This window comes from Phaethon lepturus, unplaced genomic scaffold, assembly GCF_000687285.1.
Source record: "Phaethon lepturus isolate BGI_N335 unplaced genomic scaffold, ASM68728v1 scaffold20696, whole genome shotgun sequence".
Lineage (NCBI taxonomy): Eukaryota > Metazoa > Chordata > Aves > Phaethontiformes > Phaethontidae > Phaethon > Phaethon lepturus.
This window is the reverse complement of record NW_010545827.1, coordinates 1-19,148: the sequence shown is the minus strand read 5'-3', so window position 1 is coordinate 19,148 and position 19,148 is coordinate 1. Positions and strand designations below refer to the sequence as shown.

General features: G+C 38.1%; 1 protein-coding gene across 1 annotated transcript; it reads left to right on the top strand.

Annotated features, from left to right (window-relative positions):
• Nucleotides 1–70: 70 nt before the first annotated feature.
• On the top strand, nucleotides 71–17,561 carry LOC104622345 (testis-expressed sequence 11 protein-like; the record flags this gene model as incomplete). Its single annotated transcript, XM_010289090.1, has 14 exons — nucleotides 71–183; nucleotides 2,399–2,483; nucleotides 3,668–3,747; nucleotides 4,212–4,292; nucleotides 4,375–4,494; nucleotides 5,985–6,065; nucleotides 8,516–8,601; nucleotides 10,046–10,103; nucleotides 10,933–11,028; nucleotides 12,600–12,681; nucleotides 14,463–14,541; nucleotides 15,291–15,442; nucleotides 16,179–16,264; nucleotides 17,424–17,561. Coding segments are annotated over 14 exons (1,337 nt in total), but the record flags the coding sequence as incomplete, so codon positions are not given.
• Between the last annotated feature and the right edge of the window lie 1,587 nt (nucleotides 17,562–19,148).

Sequence of the window (19,148 nt, the reverse complement as noted above, 5' to 3'; positions counted from 1 at the left end):
CCATAAGCGGCTGGGGGCGCCGCCTGTTGTTGGGCTGTATCTCACACCCTTCTCTCGCCCTGTCTTACAGGGCTCGTGCGGGAGCTGCTGAGGGAGGAGGCGCCGTCCCGCATCGCCGCCCTCACTGAGGAGCTCTTCCAGGCTGCGGGGAGCGTCTCTGAGGAGGACGAGACCGGGGCTGAGGTAAAGCCCCGGCCTCCGGGCCCGGTGCCCTTCTCCACCCCGCCTGAAGAAGTGGGGGTTTCCTGTGCTTCCCGCCCCGCAGCAGCGCTGCCCGGTCCGGTGGCCGCGGCCGCCCTGCCGGCACGTGCTCTTGCCTCTCGTCTTCTGCAGTGAAGCTGAAGGTTTAACTCTAGCGCTCCTGGAGCGTAAACATAACGGATTATTTCTTCATCTTCTGACCCAGTAGCGTGAAGGCCCAAAATAAAGTGGAAAATGTTACATCTTTTAAAATAAAACATTTAAAATGCAAAATGCTGATCTTCAATGTAAAAGTGTGCATCATAATGGGGAAAGTTACTGGTCTCTTAGTGATATTAAGGTTTTCATTATTTCAGTTTTCTAGTAGGATCTAATTGTAATTTAAATAAAAATGCAAGCATAGAGTGCTGATACATTAAGAATTTGGTACTGGGTCAGAGGAGAGGTCCATCTCATCCTGAACATGGTTTCGATAATGAGAGTGGATGCTTGTGGAAGAAGTAAACAAGCAAACATGTCGTTTTACCTGCCTGGTAAACTCGGTGTGTAGTATTATAGTGGGATGTACTCATTTTTGTACATTATAAAAGAGAATTAGGTTGTTGTTTATGTTTTTAATTCTTTTTCTTTCTGTGTATTTCTTCTAGAGTACTTATAAAGTAGTAAATGTCTACTACTAATGCCTTTAAAAGGCCTTTTTCAAAAAGAAATCTGATGGGTAATACATGAATGTGGAATAAAACCAAGACCAGCTGAGATACTGTCCAACCTTTTCCTTCAAAATGTTATTTTGAAAAGAGATTTAACTCTGTATCAGATGAGGAGGACTGATCTGAAAGTCCTGAATTTGTGACAAGGAGGAAGATAAGTTAGCAAGTGTCACAACATAAAGCATGCTCAGTGCAGTCTGTGAAGACATACAAGAGCATAAAACTTGAGTTCTTCCTGAAACAGTTAGGCTAAATTATTTTTAAAGAAAGGAGACATCATTAATTTGTAATCTGATCCCTTCAATAAAAGGGGCCATAAAATGTTTCCTAGTTAGGCAAGAGTGTATTTGTAGGCAAGATCTGCCATGGAAACTAGGATTTGAAGTGATGGAAAGTGCAGCCCTTCAATGTGGGTTGTTAAAGGAGCTTATTGCCTTTATGTAGAACTGCGTCATCTTTTTAACAGGAGTATATCATCAGTAGCCTTTGTTCTCTGTTTGCTGGTGTCAGTAGTTTCCCAATGTAGCTATTTAAAATAATTAAACTACTTAGTTTTCTTTTTGATAGGCAAAAGAGGTGAAGCCTTACTATAGATATGTTTTCAACCCTGATACAATTCTTACAGCTCTTTTCAACATCTTCAAATTTTTCAACATCTGTTTAAAATGTACATGATGTATTCTGAAAGCTGCCAGTGAATCAGTTATATTTTGGTCATAGTGATGAGCTGTTGCACAAATTTTGTTACTATGAGTGTTTGTGAGAAAACTTCATCCCAGATGGATAGGGTAAGTGAGGTCATGTTTTGCTAAGTTTGGAAAAGGACTTGATAGAAACATAGGTTAGGACATTTCAGTAATATGACAGATTAATGGGATTTGTTTAGGATCATACTTGAATGTTTCTGAAGCGCACCACTTGCAGGATTTGCTATTATGCATAATTTCAAATTGGAGCTGAAGGCACTGATGGATGATGTGAGTATATGTACACGTGCTATTAGTCATATGATTAATTAGTTCTTTTTAGTTTCAGGTCTTGTCAGGCTTGGATTTACACAGTCATGTTCTTTCTTACCTTGCTTCATTTTAGCAGTGCTCTCATGTTTTTAGAAGATGTGAAATATTCTTTTATAAGACTGAGTATATCTTATGAAATATACTTACGTATGTGCTTCCTGCCAGCTGCTTATAATTCTTCTGAAATGATGGATCTGTAGAAAAGAATAATCCATATTTTTAGCTGAAGAAATGCTATGTGGTCTGTTCAGCATACCTGTTTTCAGGTCGCTATCCCAGATCTCCCTGTGGGATCATGTAACAGTTTCATGGAAAACTCACCCTTTTGACTCCAGTGTTAAAAGAAGTTGCACAAACATGTGGACAGGTTATTACTGTGATACACATGAAAGTTCCTTTTCCAGCAGCAAATTTCAATGTGACCCAAATCCAGGGCAAAATTAAATCTAATGGAATTCTCCTGCTCAGGTTGAAGAGAGTGCAATAAACCTGTGGAACTGGGCTGTGACTAAACACGCGGGTTCTGTTGTCAATGACGAGCAAAGAGCTAAACGTACGTATGTATTCTATACCTTCCTAAATGTGGTTTGTGTACTGTAGCACAAAACCAAAAAACTCTCTGCTGACTGCATATATGTAGTGGTGTAAATTTGTTTGGATCTTTGCAGATAGGGTGTAGGCAGAGGAAAATATACAGCTGAGCTTGTATAAACAGTTCAGGAAGGAGCATCCTGGTGTAATAGCTATCTCCTTGTGACACAGAATTAATGTAGGCATTCTCATCACTCCCCCTTTCTGTGCCAGAGCATCAGTAGAGGTGATGTGACCAACAGAAGCTGTAATTTGCCTTCTAATGCTATGGTTTTAATCTAAAAATGTATGGAAATAACATGGATGTAAATTTTAGATTGTTGGTCACTTAATTTATATCAAATGAGATTGTTTCTTTAATGTAACTATCTCATCAATGTTTACATACAGAAAAACTCTGAATCCCTTTTTTACCTCCCTGCTTTAGCTGGTAGAGTCGCTTGAAGCCAGGAACAAGGCTGGGGGAAAGCAGAAGTGAGCTTTTGGTCTTTTCCCTCAACCTGCTCTTTATGTGGTTCTGCAGGATTGCAATATCTGGCCTACATTTTTGTCTTGAGGGATTATAGTCAAAATTACATATAATCTGCGTCGTATAAATTATATCAGGTAAAGGGAAAAGGGTAAGTTTACACAAAATAAGTGGTAATTGTAGAGCATAATGTTCTCAGATCTTGTATCACAGCTGAAGGGCCAGGGAGAAGCTATTTTAAATACCTTAAGTGGTCTCTTTTCCATCCCTGATGTATAAGGAAGGCCTGAAAATATTTTTGCTTTTTACTTTGAAAATGTAAAGATTATTAAACTTCATTACCCTATTTTGCTCAAGGCTATTTTGAGGCTCTCCAGACATGTTACTGTAAGCACCTGCAATGTAATTAAGTCTTTGAATACCATGTATGTAACTTAAACTCTCTCTAAAGTGTTTAATAGTTATTTTGATGAGAATATCTTTTTTTCTTACCGCGTAAAAAGCAGTTTTAGGCAGCTTGGATAAAATTCAGACTGCTTTGACTCCTGAAGCTTTCAAATTTTTCTCTCTTGTAATTTAAAATGGCAAGCAGTCTTTCAAATACGGCAGGGCCTGACTTTCTGAAAAAATAAAAAAATAAAAGGGAACTTAGGAATGTCTGCTTTGTTTTCTTGCAGTACGGTTTGTTGCTTGCAGACTGGTGTGCCTTTGTGAAGGCAGTGATCCTCCTGAGGGAACTATTCGAAGGCAGATTTTGGTAAGGCTAATGGTGGGTGAGCAATGAAGTGCTGTTGAACACCCAAGGGAAACCGTCAAACCCTGTTATGGTGGCTTTGGAAAGGGAGTGGAATATACCTGTAGTTCTGGGTAACAGACATGCTGAAGGGAGACAGGGATACCTTTCTGAGGCAGTGCAGTTATGAATTTCTGGACAGAAGTGTGCTGTTAGCATCACATCTTTGTCATATGGTAAAATGTCATATGAGCAGCATTTTCATTTATTTCAGTATCTTCTAATATTGTCTATTAGAGCACCATAAGTCTTATGCTGCATCTAAGTGTTAAGGACATCATTCAGACATGAGAGGCAGTTCTCAAAAACTGAAGAGCTAAAATACCGCTCTCCTACATTAGATATGTGCATCAATGAGATGAGATCTAACATGGCCTTTCTTGAAAGTGGCTATGTTTTCACAAAGCTCTTATCATTTTCTCCTTCAGATGTCTATGAAAACTGGGAAAGGATGGATAGATATTGGAAAAGCTGATCTTGCTGATGGATTTCTAGAGATTGCCATGACTGTAAGTTCTTTTCCAGGTTTAATTTCTTATAAACACACCTATTTATAAGTTCCATGGGTAATGCCTACACTTTGTTTTCCAGAGTATAGAAAAACTGTATGCAAAGTTACTTAAGGGGAGCGATGGTGAAGCAGATATTCAGGTGCACAAAGCTGATGTGGAGAAGAACCTCTTCAAAGTACTCTCTTACCAGGCTGAATCAGTATGTGTTCCTCCAAATTTTCCTTATAAGTCACTAAGGGTATAGAGGCAAACTGACCCAGTTGTTAGATGTACGAATGCTTGGCATTGAAGACTTGCTGAGGGATATATTTCCTTCACTTAGATGTAAGATAGCAGATCTTGTGTTTGCATTCAGTGTTGCAATCATTTAATGATTTTTAATTTGCCTAATTTATCGCAGTCATTTCTGCTGTGGTGTTTATATCTTCTAGTTCAGATTTGTTGCTCTATGATTTGGCTGGCATGACTGTTTATAAAACAAACAGCTGCCTTTCTGAATCATAAATGTGTCAGTTCCAAAGGTGTCATGTGTTTGACTGAAGAAGGGGAATAGGACTGGTGTGGAGCCTGAGTCCCCCAAACTGCGTTCATGTAACGTGTATACAGCAAGACTAGTCACTTTGGAATACTCATCATACTGCACTAGTATTTGCAGCTAGGCTGACTGAAAGTATATGAAGGTAGTATTCATCATGGCTGCAGATAGCCAAGGTTCATATCTAGCAAGTAGATACTATAAGCCACATGTGCAAAGTCTTCTGTAATTTACAACTTCATAACTCTGCAAACTCATGAACATCATCAAAGCTATTAATATATATAGCATCAGACGGAGATCTTTCTATACATGAATACTCTCTCTCCCGTATGCTGTGTTCCACATATAAAGGCTTTGAACAGTGGGAGAATCAGTATAAAATTACAAGATCTGGAAATAGTGAGTTCCATGATATTTGTTATTTTCTTTAAAGTCTCAACCTCCAACATAATACAGTGAGGTAAATATCATGGTGATAATTATTAAAAAAAAAAGACCTAGCACAATATGAGAGAAGTCTGAAAAAGTACTAAAGTTTTTCTAGGGCATCAACAACACAAATTACAATAATTTGAAGTGTGTAATTTGGAAATTCTAAGTTTTGTGAGGCATTGTTGTGCCTGACTGAAGTTTCTGCGTACTTTATCAATGCTGCAGGGTATGACAGACATCTGAGTGTAAATATGGCAAAATGTAGTTGCCTGCATTTGTTGCTAACACCACTGACCACAGTATCTAGAGGAGGAGTGCTATCCCCAAAATTCTCAAGAGTTTCCCTAAACAGGCCAAAGCAGTGGCCAAAATTTTTAGTTTGATCATGGAGACTAAAGAGGACTTTAAATTATTGGAGAGGTGGTTTAAGATTTGCTGAACTGTTGTATCATCTTAACATCTGAATGAACTTGTCCTGTGCATCTGACCTTCTCACAGTATGTAAGGACTGCAGTGTTTTTCTGGATGTCTTCATCATCTGGCAATATATAGAAATTTATAGGATTATTGGAGCACTGTAAGGACATATATCTAATCCTAAACCTAGTTTTACTGAATGTGAAAAAAACAAGTCCTATTTCAGAGACTCAGTCTTTTAATTAATTTTAAAGACAAGTTGCTCACTAGCAGTTTGTTGGCATCCTCTACTGCTTTCTTAGGCAGTTGCTCAAGGGAATTTTCAGAAAGCGGTGATGTGTGTGCAGCGCTGCAAAGATATATTGATAAAATTGCCAAAAGAGGTAAGTGAAATCATCCATTCTTTATCATTCCAAACTTTGAAAATCTGCTTTCCTCTCTATATGTTAAAGTATGACATATGCCGTATTACATTTTGAAAAGTACTCTGAACTGTGTATTTCTTCTGTGGTTGGTTGCTTCTTTGAGATCTTCCTACTAAAAATCGTGCATTAACAGTTTCTTTCTTCAAAGTTCATTTTTTTTCTCATAGTTTATCATTTGAAATGGAATGATAAACTCTTCTTAACGCATGAGAGAAGACGTATCGGCAAGCAAGGCAAAAAGATTTCTAAATATAATATGCCACCTACTCTTCTACAGAACCAGCTGCATTTTACATCTTGATCTTGTATATTGCTTCTTCACTTGTACGCATGTGAACTTTTGTCTGGAGACAGATGGGACAAGAGAAGAGCTGAGTTACTAAGTTTTTGATATGCAAGTCTGTCACTACCTTCAATACTAATCTTCATGACGTTGTAGAGCTATGAATGGAGGCTTCCCATTGCACTAAACTGTGGTTTTTTTGTAGTTCTGGCATCACAGAACAACGTCCAGAGAAAACAAACTCTAGCATATGCAGACTAGTTCTTTGTTTGGAAAGATAAAAGTCTAATATGATTATATCAGAATAAACTTTCCCACATTTATTTTCATTTGCTTACTTTAACAGTTTCCCAGTATTTAGGAAACATTTTGTTCCTGTCTCTGTGGTACAGGTAATAAAATTCAAGGGATAGTTTTGAATTCTGAAAGAAGAATATGGGAAATATGGTTGGAGTTTAATTGGGTTTTTAACCAATTAAACTCCAACCAATTTTAAATTGTTTTTTGTGATCTGCAGGTCTTGTTCAGTGCATCTGAGTGACTAAGTCAATTGCCGGGGTCTAGCTTTGATTTGAACCATAAGAGCAGAGCTCCTCACTGTGAATTGTTGAAAATATTCCCTGGGATCTGGGAAATGTTCCACATTTCATTTTAAATGAATTTCACGCTTTCTGCTTAAACTCCTCCATTAAATAGTATTGAACTTCTCATGATGAAAGCTCTTCACAAACCAGAAGCACTGATGGAGACAAGGAAAAGGTTTCTGATCATGAGAGATAAAATTTAGATCTGGTTTAAAGGATGAGAAAAAAAGGAAAGAGCTAGTGATTGCTGGGTGACTTTGAAACTTTTCGACCACTAGGTAGCCGTCAGTCCTTAACTCTTCCAGGCTGCCATTGTACCAGAGAGCACTTGCGGAGTATCACAAGGAGACTGTTGCATTACAATAATGTGTGGTACCAGAGGTCAGCTGGAGAGGATTTGCAGCTTGTGGATCATCAGTGGTCTATGAACCATAACTGGGAACTCTTGCCCTAGAGGCTGAAATGCCAGAGTTGTTCCAAACACTTGTTGTTCAGCGAGGTGTCAGGTTTATGGGGATATTTAGTGTTATGCTTGACACCTGGAACACAGTCATTCACTGAAATAGTATTTTAATTATCCTTTGAAATATGTCGTTTCCAAGCATGCAAGTAAATGACTAGGGTATGCCACAGTATGTCTGCAGCGTTATGCTGAACACTTTGCCTGAAACTCTCTCAATACAGTAAACTTGCTGTTCTGGAAAGAAAACGTTGATGAAAAGTAAGCTTTTCACATCTGAGTGTGATGGGTTTTTGTTCCTGCATACTGAATCTGTGCTTTTATCTCTGGATTGCGATAAGATAAACAATAAATTTGAAGCAAAATGTTTTGCTACCTCTCTCATTCTTGCTTGAGGATTTGAAATCTGTAGTCACTTGCAAGAAACGTCATTCGTACTTTGAAAAGAAAGTTACTGCAGAGGCAAAATGGATATAAATATTGGCAGCCTGTTAGCATATAAAGTGACTTTTCTGTCTCTTCTTTGGGCGACATATGACAGCTGCAAATCTTTTCAAAGGAAAAACAAGTTGTTATGAACAGAGATTTTTTTGGAGCTGACTGATAAAGCGGAAAGCAACAGTGCTCTGAATAACCAAGCATTCAAAAACAGTTTTCTCCTAAAATGTGTGGATGATCCCCTTTTAACCCCAAAGAGACATGCTGGGAAGAAGTCTACCATGGAAGAGGTAGAGTCCTCTTCACTTAGCTATGTAAACCTTTTTTGTCATTTTTAAAAATGAGGTTGTACTCTTCCAATTTTTCCTCTCAAGTTCTAATTTTTATTGTTTACTTTACATAGTTCTAGTACTTTCAATGTTCTTGAGGAACTATTCTACCTCATGTGTTTCAAGAATCCCGCTTTTCGTGTGTCCTGGACTGGTTAATGATGCTTCACTTTCCCACACAATTATGATTCCATTTTAGTCATGTTCATTATCCCCTTGTACAAGGTCAGTGGATATATCTTTAAAGTAAAATGCATTTTAAAGAACCTGAGACTGGAGTGCCATAGATCTAATGAAGCAGGAGTCTTTTACAGACCTGTTACCTGTCAATCCTCTGTTACAATTTTGGAGTGGAAACCTATGAATGGAAGAGGTATGAACAGAGCTGCTTCTGGCTCAGGTAAAACAAAATAAAATCCTGTTTTTGAGATGTAAAAATACGTGTGAAGGAGTGGGGAGCAAGGGAAAGCAGAGTTTTAATTAAAAATGTGAGAATACAAGATTTTAGCTGAACCAGATTAGCTGAGAAGATACTCAGTGACTGTCTTACTCTGTTGCCTAGCATTTATGTCTGCTTTCCACATAGATTTTCATATCATTAGAATGAAAGTCTTCTTTCCATGGTTCTCGTCAGTTCTCTCGCTAACACTTCCTCCAAAGAGATTATTTTTATCAAGACGCTGTTCCCAGTTCTTGTGCCATTCATAAATGATAGTGAAGGGTTTTGAAAAATTTGGAAAAGAGTAGATGAATTCTTCTGACCGGTTTTAAATTGATTTGTTTTAAACAGTATTTGAATTTCTCATAAAGGAGGTGTTTCATTGAGAGCAAGTCCTTGAGTGATGAAAGACACAGACATCAAGGTGAAAAAGGAAGTTGGGTATGGTTTGGGTAGGATCCAAATAAGTAATGTCGTACTACTAAGGACAAAAAAATATAGGTTACTGGGAAGAGTATCCTCATGCCAAGGTCACAGCCTCAGCTCAGAAAATTGGTTTTTATTTCTTGCTCTTTTTCTTTTAAATAGAAGAAAATGAATGGCAACGTACCAAATTCAAACTAGTTCTGGTCATGTATGTTGTCAAAGAGGATTTGTAGAAATGCTTAGAATTGATTACAGCTGGTGCTTTGGAGATTATTTTATATTTTATTCTTGTGGAAAATTACATACTGAGTCATGATGACAAAATTTGTGGAAAAAGTGCAAATAATTATCTGGAGAAAGAGATGTAGCTCCATCTAGTGGGTTAAGATTTCCCTGTACTGAGAATATATTTGATAAGGAAACAAATGCCCAGTTACTGTTTTTCTATCTAACAGTTCTTCATTCACAGCATTTGCAATCGAGTCTGGTTTTGTGGAATTACCACTGCATTTTCTCCTGGGTGGTCCTTTGTGCTGTCATTTAACTTTTAAAAAGAGAATGGGGAATCATGACTCCTAGGTTCTGTTTCTGTCTCTGCTATTGACTTGCTGTGATCTTGAGACCAGGTTATGTATGACTATATTATTTGCCAGGTGAGAACGAGAACACTTGCTTCTTCAAAACCCCTATGGTTAAAACTGATAAAGCCTACTGAAATGTTTGAATAGAAGTTATTACAGAAGGTGGTGCAACAGGTTGAAGAAAGTGATTGAGCACAATTTTTAATACGAGGATTTAGAAAGAAAGCAGAATTTTCTGTTCTCTAGTAAGAGTGAGTACTGAGATTAGTTTGTGTGATTTATGTAGTTTCTAACTGGTTAAGAAGTGAGAAAGGATAGGAATGTTGCACGTGTCAGAAGACTGGCTGAATTTACCTCTGTCTTCCCATTTAATTTGAACTTGCACTTATCATTGATAGCGAGAGTTACGACATTGGCAAGATGGATGTGAAATATTCTGTTGGCAAAGAAATGCAGGTAAGAAATACAGAAATTGCCATTTCCAAATAGGAGGAATTTGTTAACCTGACTCTACTGTATCATCTGCCTCTGCTGTGCCAAACCTGACCAGTTTATACTGTCAGGTTTAGTACTGTCTGCTATGAAGTTTGGCAAAGTTGCAAGTTCAGTTGTTATGAGTGTCAGTCTGAGAGTTCAGTTACTGATGGGTGCTCTTAAATTGAATCTACTATTTCACAGAATTAAGTTGTAGAAAGTAAGACTGAAATAGACCCTGAAAGGCCATCTCTTCTTCCTTTCCCTTCCCCTTCTTCTTTCAAGGCATCATCAGTTACATCTGTGGCATTTCTGATAGATGTTTGTCTGTCTCATTCACAAGCCTATTGCTCCTTTTGCTACCCACAGTGGATATGGAGAAGATTTATAATCTTTATATAAATCGAGAAGATTTATAATCTTTATATAAATCATTTATATATTTGAAGACCATTATCATGTATGTCTTTTTTTTTTCTCTCAGTGAAGTTTTGTACCTCCTGCTCCTTCAATTTCTTCTTTCATTCTGTTTTTCCCACATCTCTGATTTTCCTTGCTACCATTCTGTTCTCTGAACTCTCGTTGAGTCATGTCCTGTGTGAATTGCAGTGCTGAAGACTGAATACGCTTCAGAACTGAGCAATCACTTTATGTGTCTTATACCAGGCAGGCACTCTTTTGACTCAAAGAGCTTTTGTTTTTAATAACCTTAAATTTTAAGTCTTTTGTATTCATATGTATGTTCATGTGTGGCTATTTTTTTTCTGCTCTTCAGATAGCATTTAAACTTCCAGTTTGTTTTTCTTTCCAGGCTAAAGTGCTGCGATTGTTAGCTACAGCCTATTTCGAGTGGGATTGCAATCTGTATCTTGACAAGGCATTGAAAGCTATAAGCTTGGCAAATCAGGTAGTAAGTGTTACTGTATTTATGGTGTGCAATAGTTGAATCTCAAGCATTTATTAACATAATAATATGGAAAACATTAATCACTGGTATGTTATCCTTGACATCAGACAAAGGTGTGTTTGCTTTGCTTTTCATACTCATGAATATGTTTTGTTGTTCCCAACTTTCTTATAGAGAAATACTTCTTTGTATGTAGGTGTACAACTGTCTTGCTGCCTCATATCTATTAATAGTGAGGTCCTTTGATAATGATACGACTAAATTTCTTTGGCATGTATTCGTGAAAACTGGACAAACAGAATAAATTAGTTTGGTCCACCTGAGATTTATAGCAGCTGGCTTTTTATGCATCACACCTTTTGTCTTGCTTTTGGTTGTAAAGGATGTGTCCATATACTACATTTTGAGTCCCCATCTCATTATCTTGTACAAATATTTGAGAAAGCGCCAAACAGTTCAGTTTTGAGAGCTACATCAGTCTTATTTCAAACAATTATTTTAGCTATTGCACTTTACTAACATGACTGTATTTCTTCTGGAACCTGAAAAACGAGCTGTATAAACACACCAGCTACCCTGAAGAAAATTCATATATCTCTGAGCAGTTACTATAATGAGGTCTCTTGCTCTTGTACAAATTCCTTTTCCCATATAAAGACTTGAATTAATTTTATGCTTCTGTCTTTTCAGGTTAGTTAGAGTAACTTAAATTTGAAAAATTTATATTTGTCATTGGTTGACCATTTTAAAATTTCCATTATCTGTTTCATACAAATCAAGTTTTAAGTATAAAACCTTGTTTTAAATGAAAGCTCAAATTCAGTTTTCTATATGCTGTTAAAACTTTCAGACAGATGATGATGCACATGCTTGTGAGATCAGGATAAAAGGCAGTGTATTTTAATCATTCAAATAACATGCCAGTACAGTATCTAAGCCCTTTGCATTTTTTATTGTATTTACTTTCGCAAAACCTTTTGAGGTGGAAAGTGTTTTTATCATAATTTTTGCTAATACATGTTTTGATATTGTATGAGAGTATGGAAAACAAGAAGAAAATTTTTATTCTAGAGTCTGAAATGTGCAGTGTTTTAATGAGAGCTGTAGTATACAGTCTTCATTATTTCCATTTGCTCCTATTGTTGTTCTCTCCTAAATTTCGTATTATTATAAGCTACTTTGAATTCTGCTCATATTAATTCTAGAGTAATCCAACCAATTCACACATAGAAAGGCAAGAAATGTTTCTATCAGTCAGTATTGTTCAGCTTCTATTTAAAAGTACTGGAAATGGGCCACAGCAAAATGAGAATCATGTATCTCTTGCTTTCATTATCCTCATGGTCTTTCAGCAGCATAAGAATAAATAATGAAGATGCACATTGCATTTAAGAAGAAAATATTACCAGTTGTCTACCTATTGCTTCAGTCATTAAAATGGAACTGAAGAATACAGTGGAGTGTATGTGATTTCCTGGTATTTGTCTTTGTGTTATGAATGTGCTGGACTCTCACAGGATCTGTATTCTACAAACAGCTGTCCAAGTAATGTATTGTTTTTCATTGTGCAGGAGAATTTGCATCCAGCAGGGGTTTTTTTGAAAGTTAAAATTCTTCTTAAAAGTGAAGCACCTGACGAAGATATCAACTCAGGTATCACAGTTCTGTATAGGTTTCATAGTAAAGTCATACTGCTATATATCCAGGAAGATGGCCTGAGTTGTAGATAGAAAAGAAAAAAATAAATTCCTTTGTCATGTGTTTTAGAGGAATCTTCATTAGCTAAATGTCATTTTGGTTTTGGAGTGTGAGATGTAGTAGTCTGTGTTCACAGATGAGTTATCCAGGTGCTAGTGTAAGTTTGAATTAAGCCTGACGTTATTTTTGTTGAGAATTTAAACAGACTTGCTGTAAATAGGGAAGAGGGAAGACTCTGAAGCCTATTAGAATGAAGACAGTGAAAACAGAGCAATGTAAAAGTATGGTTTATTTTAGATAGATGCCTAAGGTTACTCAAAAAAGGTGAAGGTGGATTGTTTCTTATGCAGTCAGCATAGAAGAAAGACTTCTGAAACATTGCTATTCTCTGTGTGTGGTTTTGCAGATTTTGGCCAAGAGACATCAAGTACTCATCAGTGTGTTGTTATAAGCCTGTGTTACCAGAGTTTATTTAGTTTATCTAGGGCATATAAACACTTTTCTCCTTATTCCTCAAACTTGTCATTTGAAGAGAACTGATTTTTTTGTTGGCATGAGAGGAGAAGAAAGTTTTTGAGGGGACTTCAATATAGAAAATGTAATGTATCAGGAGAAATGTATTTCCATAAATAATGAAACCTTACAGAAGAGAGGCTTTGTACTTTTTATGGTTGGAAAGCATCAGATGCATAATGAATTTTTTGAGAAATAAATGTAGGATGAGATGAGGAGTTTCTTGCAGAGAGCTGAATGGTTTGAAATTCCCCACTTCAGATTGCTCCTGGGGAATTTCAGCCAGCTTTCAAGTGGGCAGTTATTCAAAACTTAGCATTGCAACAGTTGGCTTCTGTTCCGCAGTTTGAATTGTGAAGCCATAGTGTTGCCTGTCAAAACATACTCTGCTTATATTTAGTAGTACTAAGACTCCAGTCAGTTTTTTCAAGCAAGTTTATTAATGAGTGGGTATCTGTCTATTCTTGTATGGCTGACAGAAAAGAGTCTTGTGTCCATGCACTGCAACTTCTCTTTCTTTTGAGTGAAGGTTCCTGCTAAGTTTTAGGCATTTGGCTAAAATCTTTTATTGTGCACTTGTACACAGGTGCCTTAGAGATGCTTCCTTTAACAACTGTTACAGTCATGTCCCTATGTGTTCCCTCCCTGATCTCATCCAAGATACAAATGTATGTATCTTGTTATTAACCATCTAGCACAGTCTAGCAATTTTTAAACTTTATCTGAGTGGTCTAAAACTGGTACCTACTTATCAGCACCAGTCAATTCAACAGCTGATGCTAAAGGCATTAGGCTTAAGTACTTCCCTTTGCAATGTGATACCAGCGCACAGCCTGAGCACTGACCTCAGTCTTAAGTGGTTCCTGCTGGATAAGGATGAGACATTTTGATGGAAAGCAACTTGAGGCAAAAGTTTGTGCTACTAATGCCTGTGCTGTTCCTGTTTAAAGAGATAGAGGGATAGAACTCCAGGGCTATCAATCTGTCACCTTTCTGTAGTACTACATTAATTGCACAGTGACAGGAAAGTCAAAGCACAATAGACATGTTTTATTCTTCCTTTTGTTTTAGAACTATTATATTGGGGTTTTTCTTGTTTTGTTTTTTTTTTGTTTTGTTTTGTTTTTTTTCCCAAAGAAGCTGTAAGAGGTAAATGGTAAATTGAGCAGTTAAGTGTCTAAGTTGATTAAATAATCATCTCATCTGTTTTGTGTTGTGTCTAGCTGTTGCAGAATTCATGCAACATGAGATGTCTTTAGACTTTTGTTTGAATACTGCCAAACTGCTGCTGGAGCATGGAAGGTATGAAAGCATCATTAAGTGGGATGAACAAAATATTTGGGGTTTGTAGGTATTTTTTTATAAGCAAAAAACATCTATTATACAATGATGCTTTATTTTAAATAAAAACTCACAGAGGTAGGTGAACAGTTTTGAGAGGGAGCCTGTCTTTTCTATAGCAAGGTGATACAGATTATGGCAGCAGCAGAACAGGGTGTGAAATTATGTTGAGTGGCAATTTGTGATGCTGTAGCCTTACTTTGGAATGATTAAGATTCTCCCTATGTAGTTTTAATATATAACTGGAATAGTATATCTGGAATAATATATGTATGAGTCTGGAATTATCAGACCGAGAACTTTCTTCCGCATTAACTAAGCAGCCCTCAAAATGAAAGAGTTTGGAGTGCTAGAATCATTCTTGCGAAAAACAGTGTAAGGATGAACAAGTTACTGCAAAACAAATTGAGGCATGAAATTTCACACTGTTGAATGCTCCATCATGATTACCTATGCATAGGCTTCTATCTTGCAATAAATTCTTACTCTTTCATTGTGAGGAGTAAACTCTCTTGTGAATACTGTAGAACAAGCATGTGCTGATAGCAAGTTACTTCTGAGTAGATGAACCTTGACTCACTCTGTCAGTGTGATTGTGTGCCAGTGGTATTAATGAGAAACATGCTGTACAGTGTGAATATATTAGTCTTTAGAATGGAAAATTAACAGTCTTCTTGTGCAGCCTCTTAAAAATGCATCTGTGTGAATAGGGAATCAATTGGTTTTGATTTTCTGAAATCTGTTCCTGAACGATTTGAATCTTCACCTGACCTTGGAAAAATTACCCTGTTCCACGTTGAGTTCCTGTTGCAGAATAAGAGGGAGCTGCTTGCTAAGCAAAAGGTTGAAGAAATTATTATAGGTCTGTATCCATCTTTTGCTGCTGTTTACTGAAAGCTGTATTTAGTTGGCTAAAGTCTCGAATTCTGATTTTCACTTTTTTGCTTATTCTCACCTTTCTTTCTATTTGTGTCTCTTTTCCCTTACGTTTCTTTTGCGTGGCAACTCTCAACTTCCATAACCAACGTTATGGAATGAACAGTTGTGTTAAACCTCAGGGTTAAATTCACTTGCTAGAACAATTCCTCCTTCTTAGTGTAGATTGTGTGTGACTGATACATGTGGGATTAGAAACATTTATCAGAAGTTCTGTGTATTGTTAAGACTTTGTCCATGCATCCCAATGTATATTTGTCAGTATTAAAGGAGATTGCATATCCTTGTTTGAGCAGCTGATAACAGTTTCTTTTTTGGGTCTGTTGCAACCTGTAGCACTGTAGTATTTTTTGACTGTCAGATCTGCTGGAAATCAGACTGTATTTTACATAGTATTGAGCTAGGTGCAAGAGACACGTTTACATTGTTCAAGCATGAAAATATTTATTCTCTTACTCACTGTTTGGGGGGTGGTGGTGTTTGTTTTAGGTTTGTGGTTTTTTTTTTCAGAAGCAGGATATGAAACACTGGGTCCTGGATGAAAATATTGCTGTGTCAGTGTTTTTTATTGTAGGCTATGGGACAGTCTTTCTCAGATAGTTCTTAGGTGCTTCTCAGTGTGCTTCTTAAAGTTCTTGTAAAGTGATGATTTGCATTTTCAGGTCATTATACTGGGAAACAGCTGTTGCCTGAAGCCTTGAACCGGCTGCACATCATCTTGTGGGACAGAGCTGCCAAACATTATGAGGTTTGGGACCAAACAGTAGTGTTGTTATTTGTATTGGTGAAAATGAAGATCTGCTTTTTCTGACCTCTTTGGTATGTCTATTTTTGGTTAGAGTGCAAGCTGTTACTAAGATCCCTATTCCAGTTGGCACTAGTTTTATTTTCAGACAACTGGGTGCTGTTCTCCATTAAAACATCAAATTGCAGGTAATCTTATCTCAGGTTTATACATGGGAACAGTTATGGCTAGAATTCATAAGCCAAGGAACCTTTGCAGCCCATCATTCTGGTTCTGTCCTGGGAAGGTACAAAAATATTCTTTACATTGAGCTGTTTTACAATTCCTACCCTCTGGCAGTCAGTTGTTGGGTTAAGGAGCTTGAAGTGTTATCATTTTCTTTTTAGCCTATATAAAATAGCTTTCGATGCTTACATTGTATCTTAGTTCATATACATTCGTACTGTGAGTATATGTAAGTTCTATTAAAAAACAGATACCTTCTTATTTCAGTATTTGGAGACGATGAGCTCATATTCTGCTCTTGTATTTCTGTCATATGCTCATTTCTTGAGTAAAGAAAAATCCATGTTCCATTTTACTACGTCTCATCTGTGTAGTGAAGAAGGAATTTTGCTAATGACACAGCTTCCTTCCTCCTCATTTTAAATAAATTCTCTGTCCAAATTGGAAGTATAGTTGGCAGTATCATCTTAAGCATAGTATCATCAAGATTCACAGTCTAAGTGAAATAAACACTTTTGCCTTTTTCGCTTAGTTTCAGTTGCTTTGTATCATGGAGAGAGAGGTTTTTTTAAAATAATATTTCTGTTTTGTATTTAGTCATAAGAATGTCCTTTCTGGGTCAGATGAATGACCCATCTAGTCCAGTGTCCTGTCTTTGATAATGACTGTAAGAATAAGGGAAGAGTAGGAATAGGTAAAGTGTCAGTTCTAATGAATATTACCTGCATTGTGGGACCAACAATCGCTCTTTTGTGGGAAAGGTTATGATAGAATGTATGATTATCTAAATCTTTCATTTCCTATGACCATTTTTTTTTAAATTTGGGAAAACATAGACAGTTTCATCACCCAAATAAGGTTTTGTTTGTGTTTTGGTTTTTGCATTTTTTGTGTGTTGTTTTGTTTGTTTGTTTGTTTGTTTGTTTTAATTTCCTAGGCAAAAAGCTATTCTGAAGCTCTCCACTGGTACAGTTATGCGGTCAGCTTCTACACACCTGGGCAGATAGATCAGAATTTGGCTAAGCTGCAGAGGAACATGGCTTCTTGCTATCTTCATCTGAAACAAGTTGACAAGGTATATACAATATATATGTATACATATTTAATTATTTGCTTAGGTTTTGTTTTTACTGATGTCATTGGGACTTAGAATCATAGACTGGGTTGGGTTGGAAGGGACTTTAAGGATCATCTAGTTCCAACCCCCCTGCCATGGGCAAGGGACACCTTGCCCCCCCGGCCAGGGTCAGGGGACCCCTTCCACTAGACCAGGTTGCTTAGAGCCCCGTCCAACCTGACCTTGAACACTTCCAGGGGTGTGGCATCCACAGCTTCTCTAGGCAACCTGTTCCTGTGCCTCACCACCTTCAAAGTGAAGAATTTCTTCCTTATATCTAATCTAAACCTACCGTCTTCCCAGTTTAAAGCCATTACTCCTTGTCCTATCACTACATGCCCTTGTAAAAAGTCCCTTTCCAGCATTCTTGGAGGCCCCCTTCAAGTACTCTAAAGCTGCTATAAGGTCCCCCCAGAGCCTTCTCTTCTCCAGGCTGAACAACCCCAAGTCTCTCAGCCTGTCTTCATAGGAGAGGTGCTCCAGCCCTCTCATCATCTTTGTGGCCTTCCTCTGGACTTGCTCCAACAGGTTCATGTCCTTATGTTGGGGGCCCCAGAGCTGGAGGCAGTACTCCAGGTGGGGCCTCACCAGAGCAGAGTAGAGGGGGAGAATCATCTCCCTCTGCCTGCTCGTTATGCTTTTTTTGATGCAGCCCAGGATATGGTTGACTTTCTGGGCTGCAAGTGCACATTGCCAGGTCATGTTGGGCATCTTGTCAACCAGCATCCCCAAGTCCTCCTCAGGGCTGCTCTCAATCCATTCTCCATACAGCCTGTATTTGTGCTTGGCATTGCCCTGACCCAGGTTCAGGACCTTGCACTTGGCCTTGTTGAACTTCATGAGGTTTGCACGGGCCTGCCACTCAAACCTGTCAAGGTCCCTCTGGATGGCATCCCTTCCCTCCAGTGTGTTGACTGAACCACTCGGCTTGGTGTCGTTGGCAAACCTGCTGAGCGAGCATTCGATCCCACTGTCCATTGTCACCAACAAAGACGTTAAACAGCGCCGGTCCCAATATTGACCCCTGAGGAACATGACTCGTCACTGGTCTCCACTTGGACATTGAGCCATTGACCACAACTCTTTGAGTGCGACCATCAAGCCAATTCCTTATCCACCAAGTGGTCCATCCATCAAATCCATGTCTGTCCAATTTAGAGACAAGGATGTCATGTGGGGCAGTGTCAGATGCTTCGCACAAGTCCAGGTAGATGATGTCAGTTGCTCTTCCCTTATCCACCAAGACTGTAACCCCATTGTAGAAGGCCACCAAACTTGTCAGGCATGTTTTGCCTTTAGTGAAGCCATGTTGTCTGTCACCAATCACCTCCTTATTTTCCATGTGCCTTAGCATAGTTTCCCGGAGGATCTGCTCCATGATCTTGCTGGCCAAAGAGGTGAGACTGACTGCCCTGTAGTACCCCGGGTCTTCCTTTTTTCCCTTTTTAAAAATGGGTGTGATGTTTCCCCTTTTCCAGTCAGTGGGAACTTCACCAGACTGTCAGGACTTCTCAAATCAGTGTGCCCAGGTGGCCAAGAAGGCCA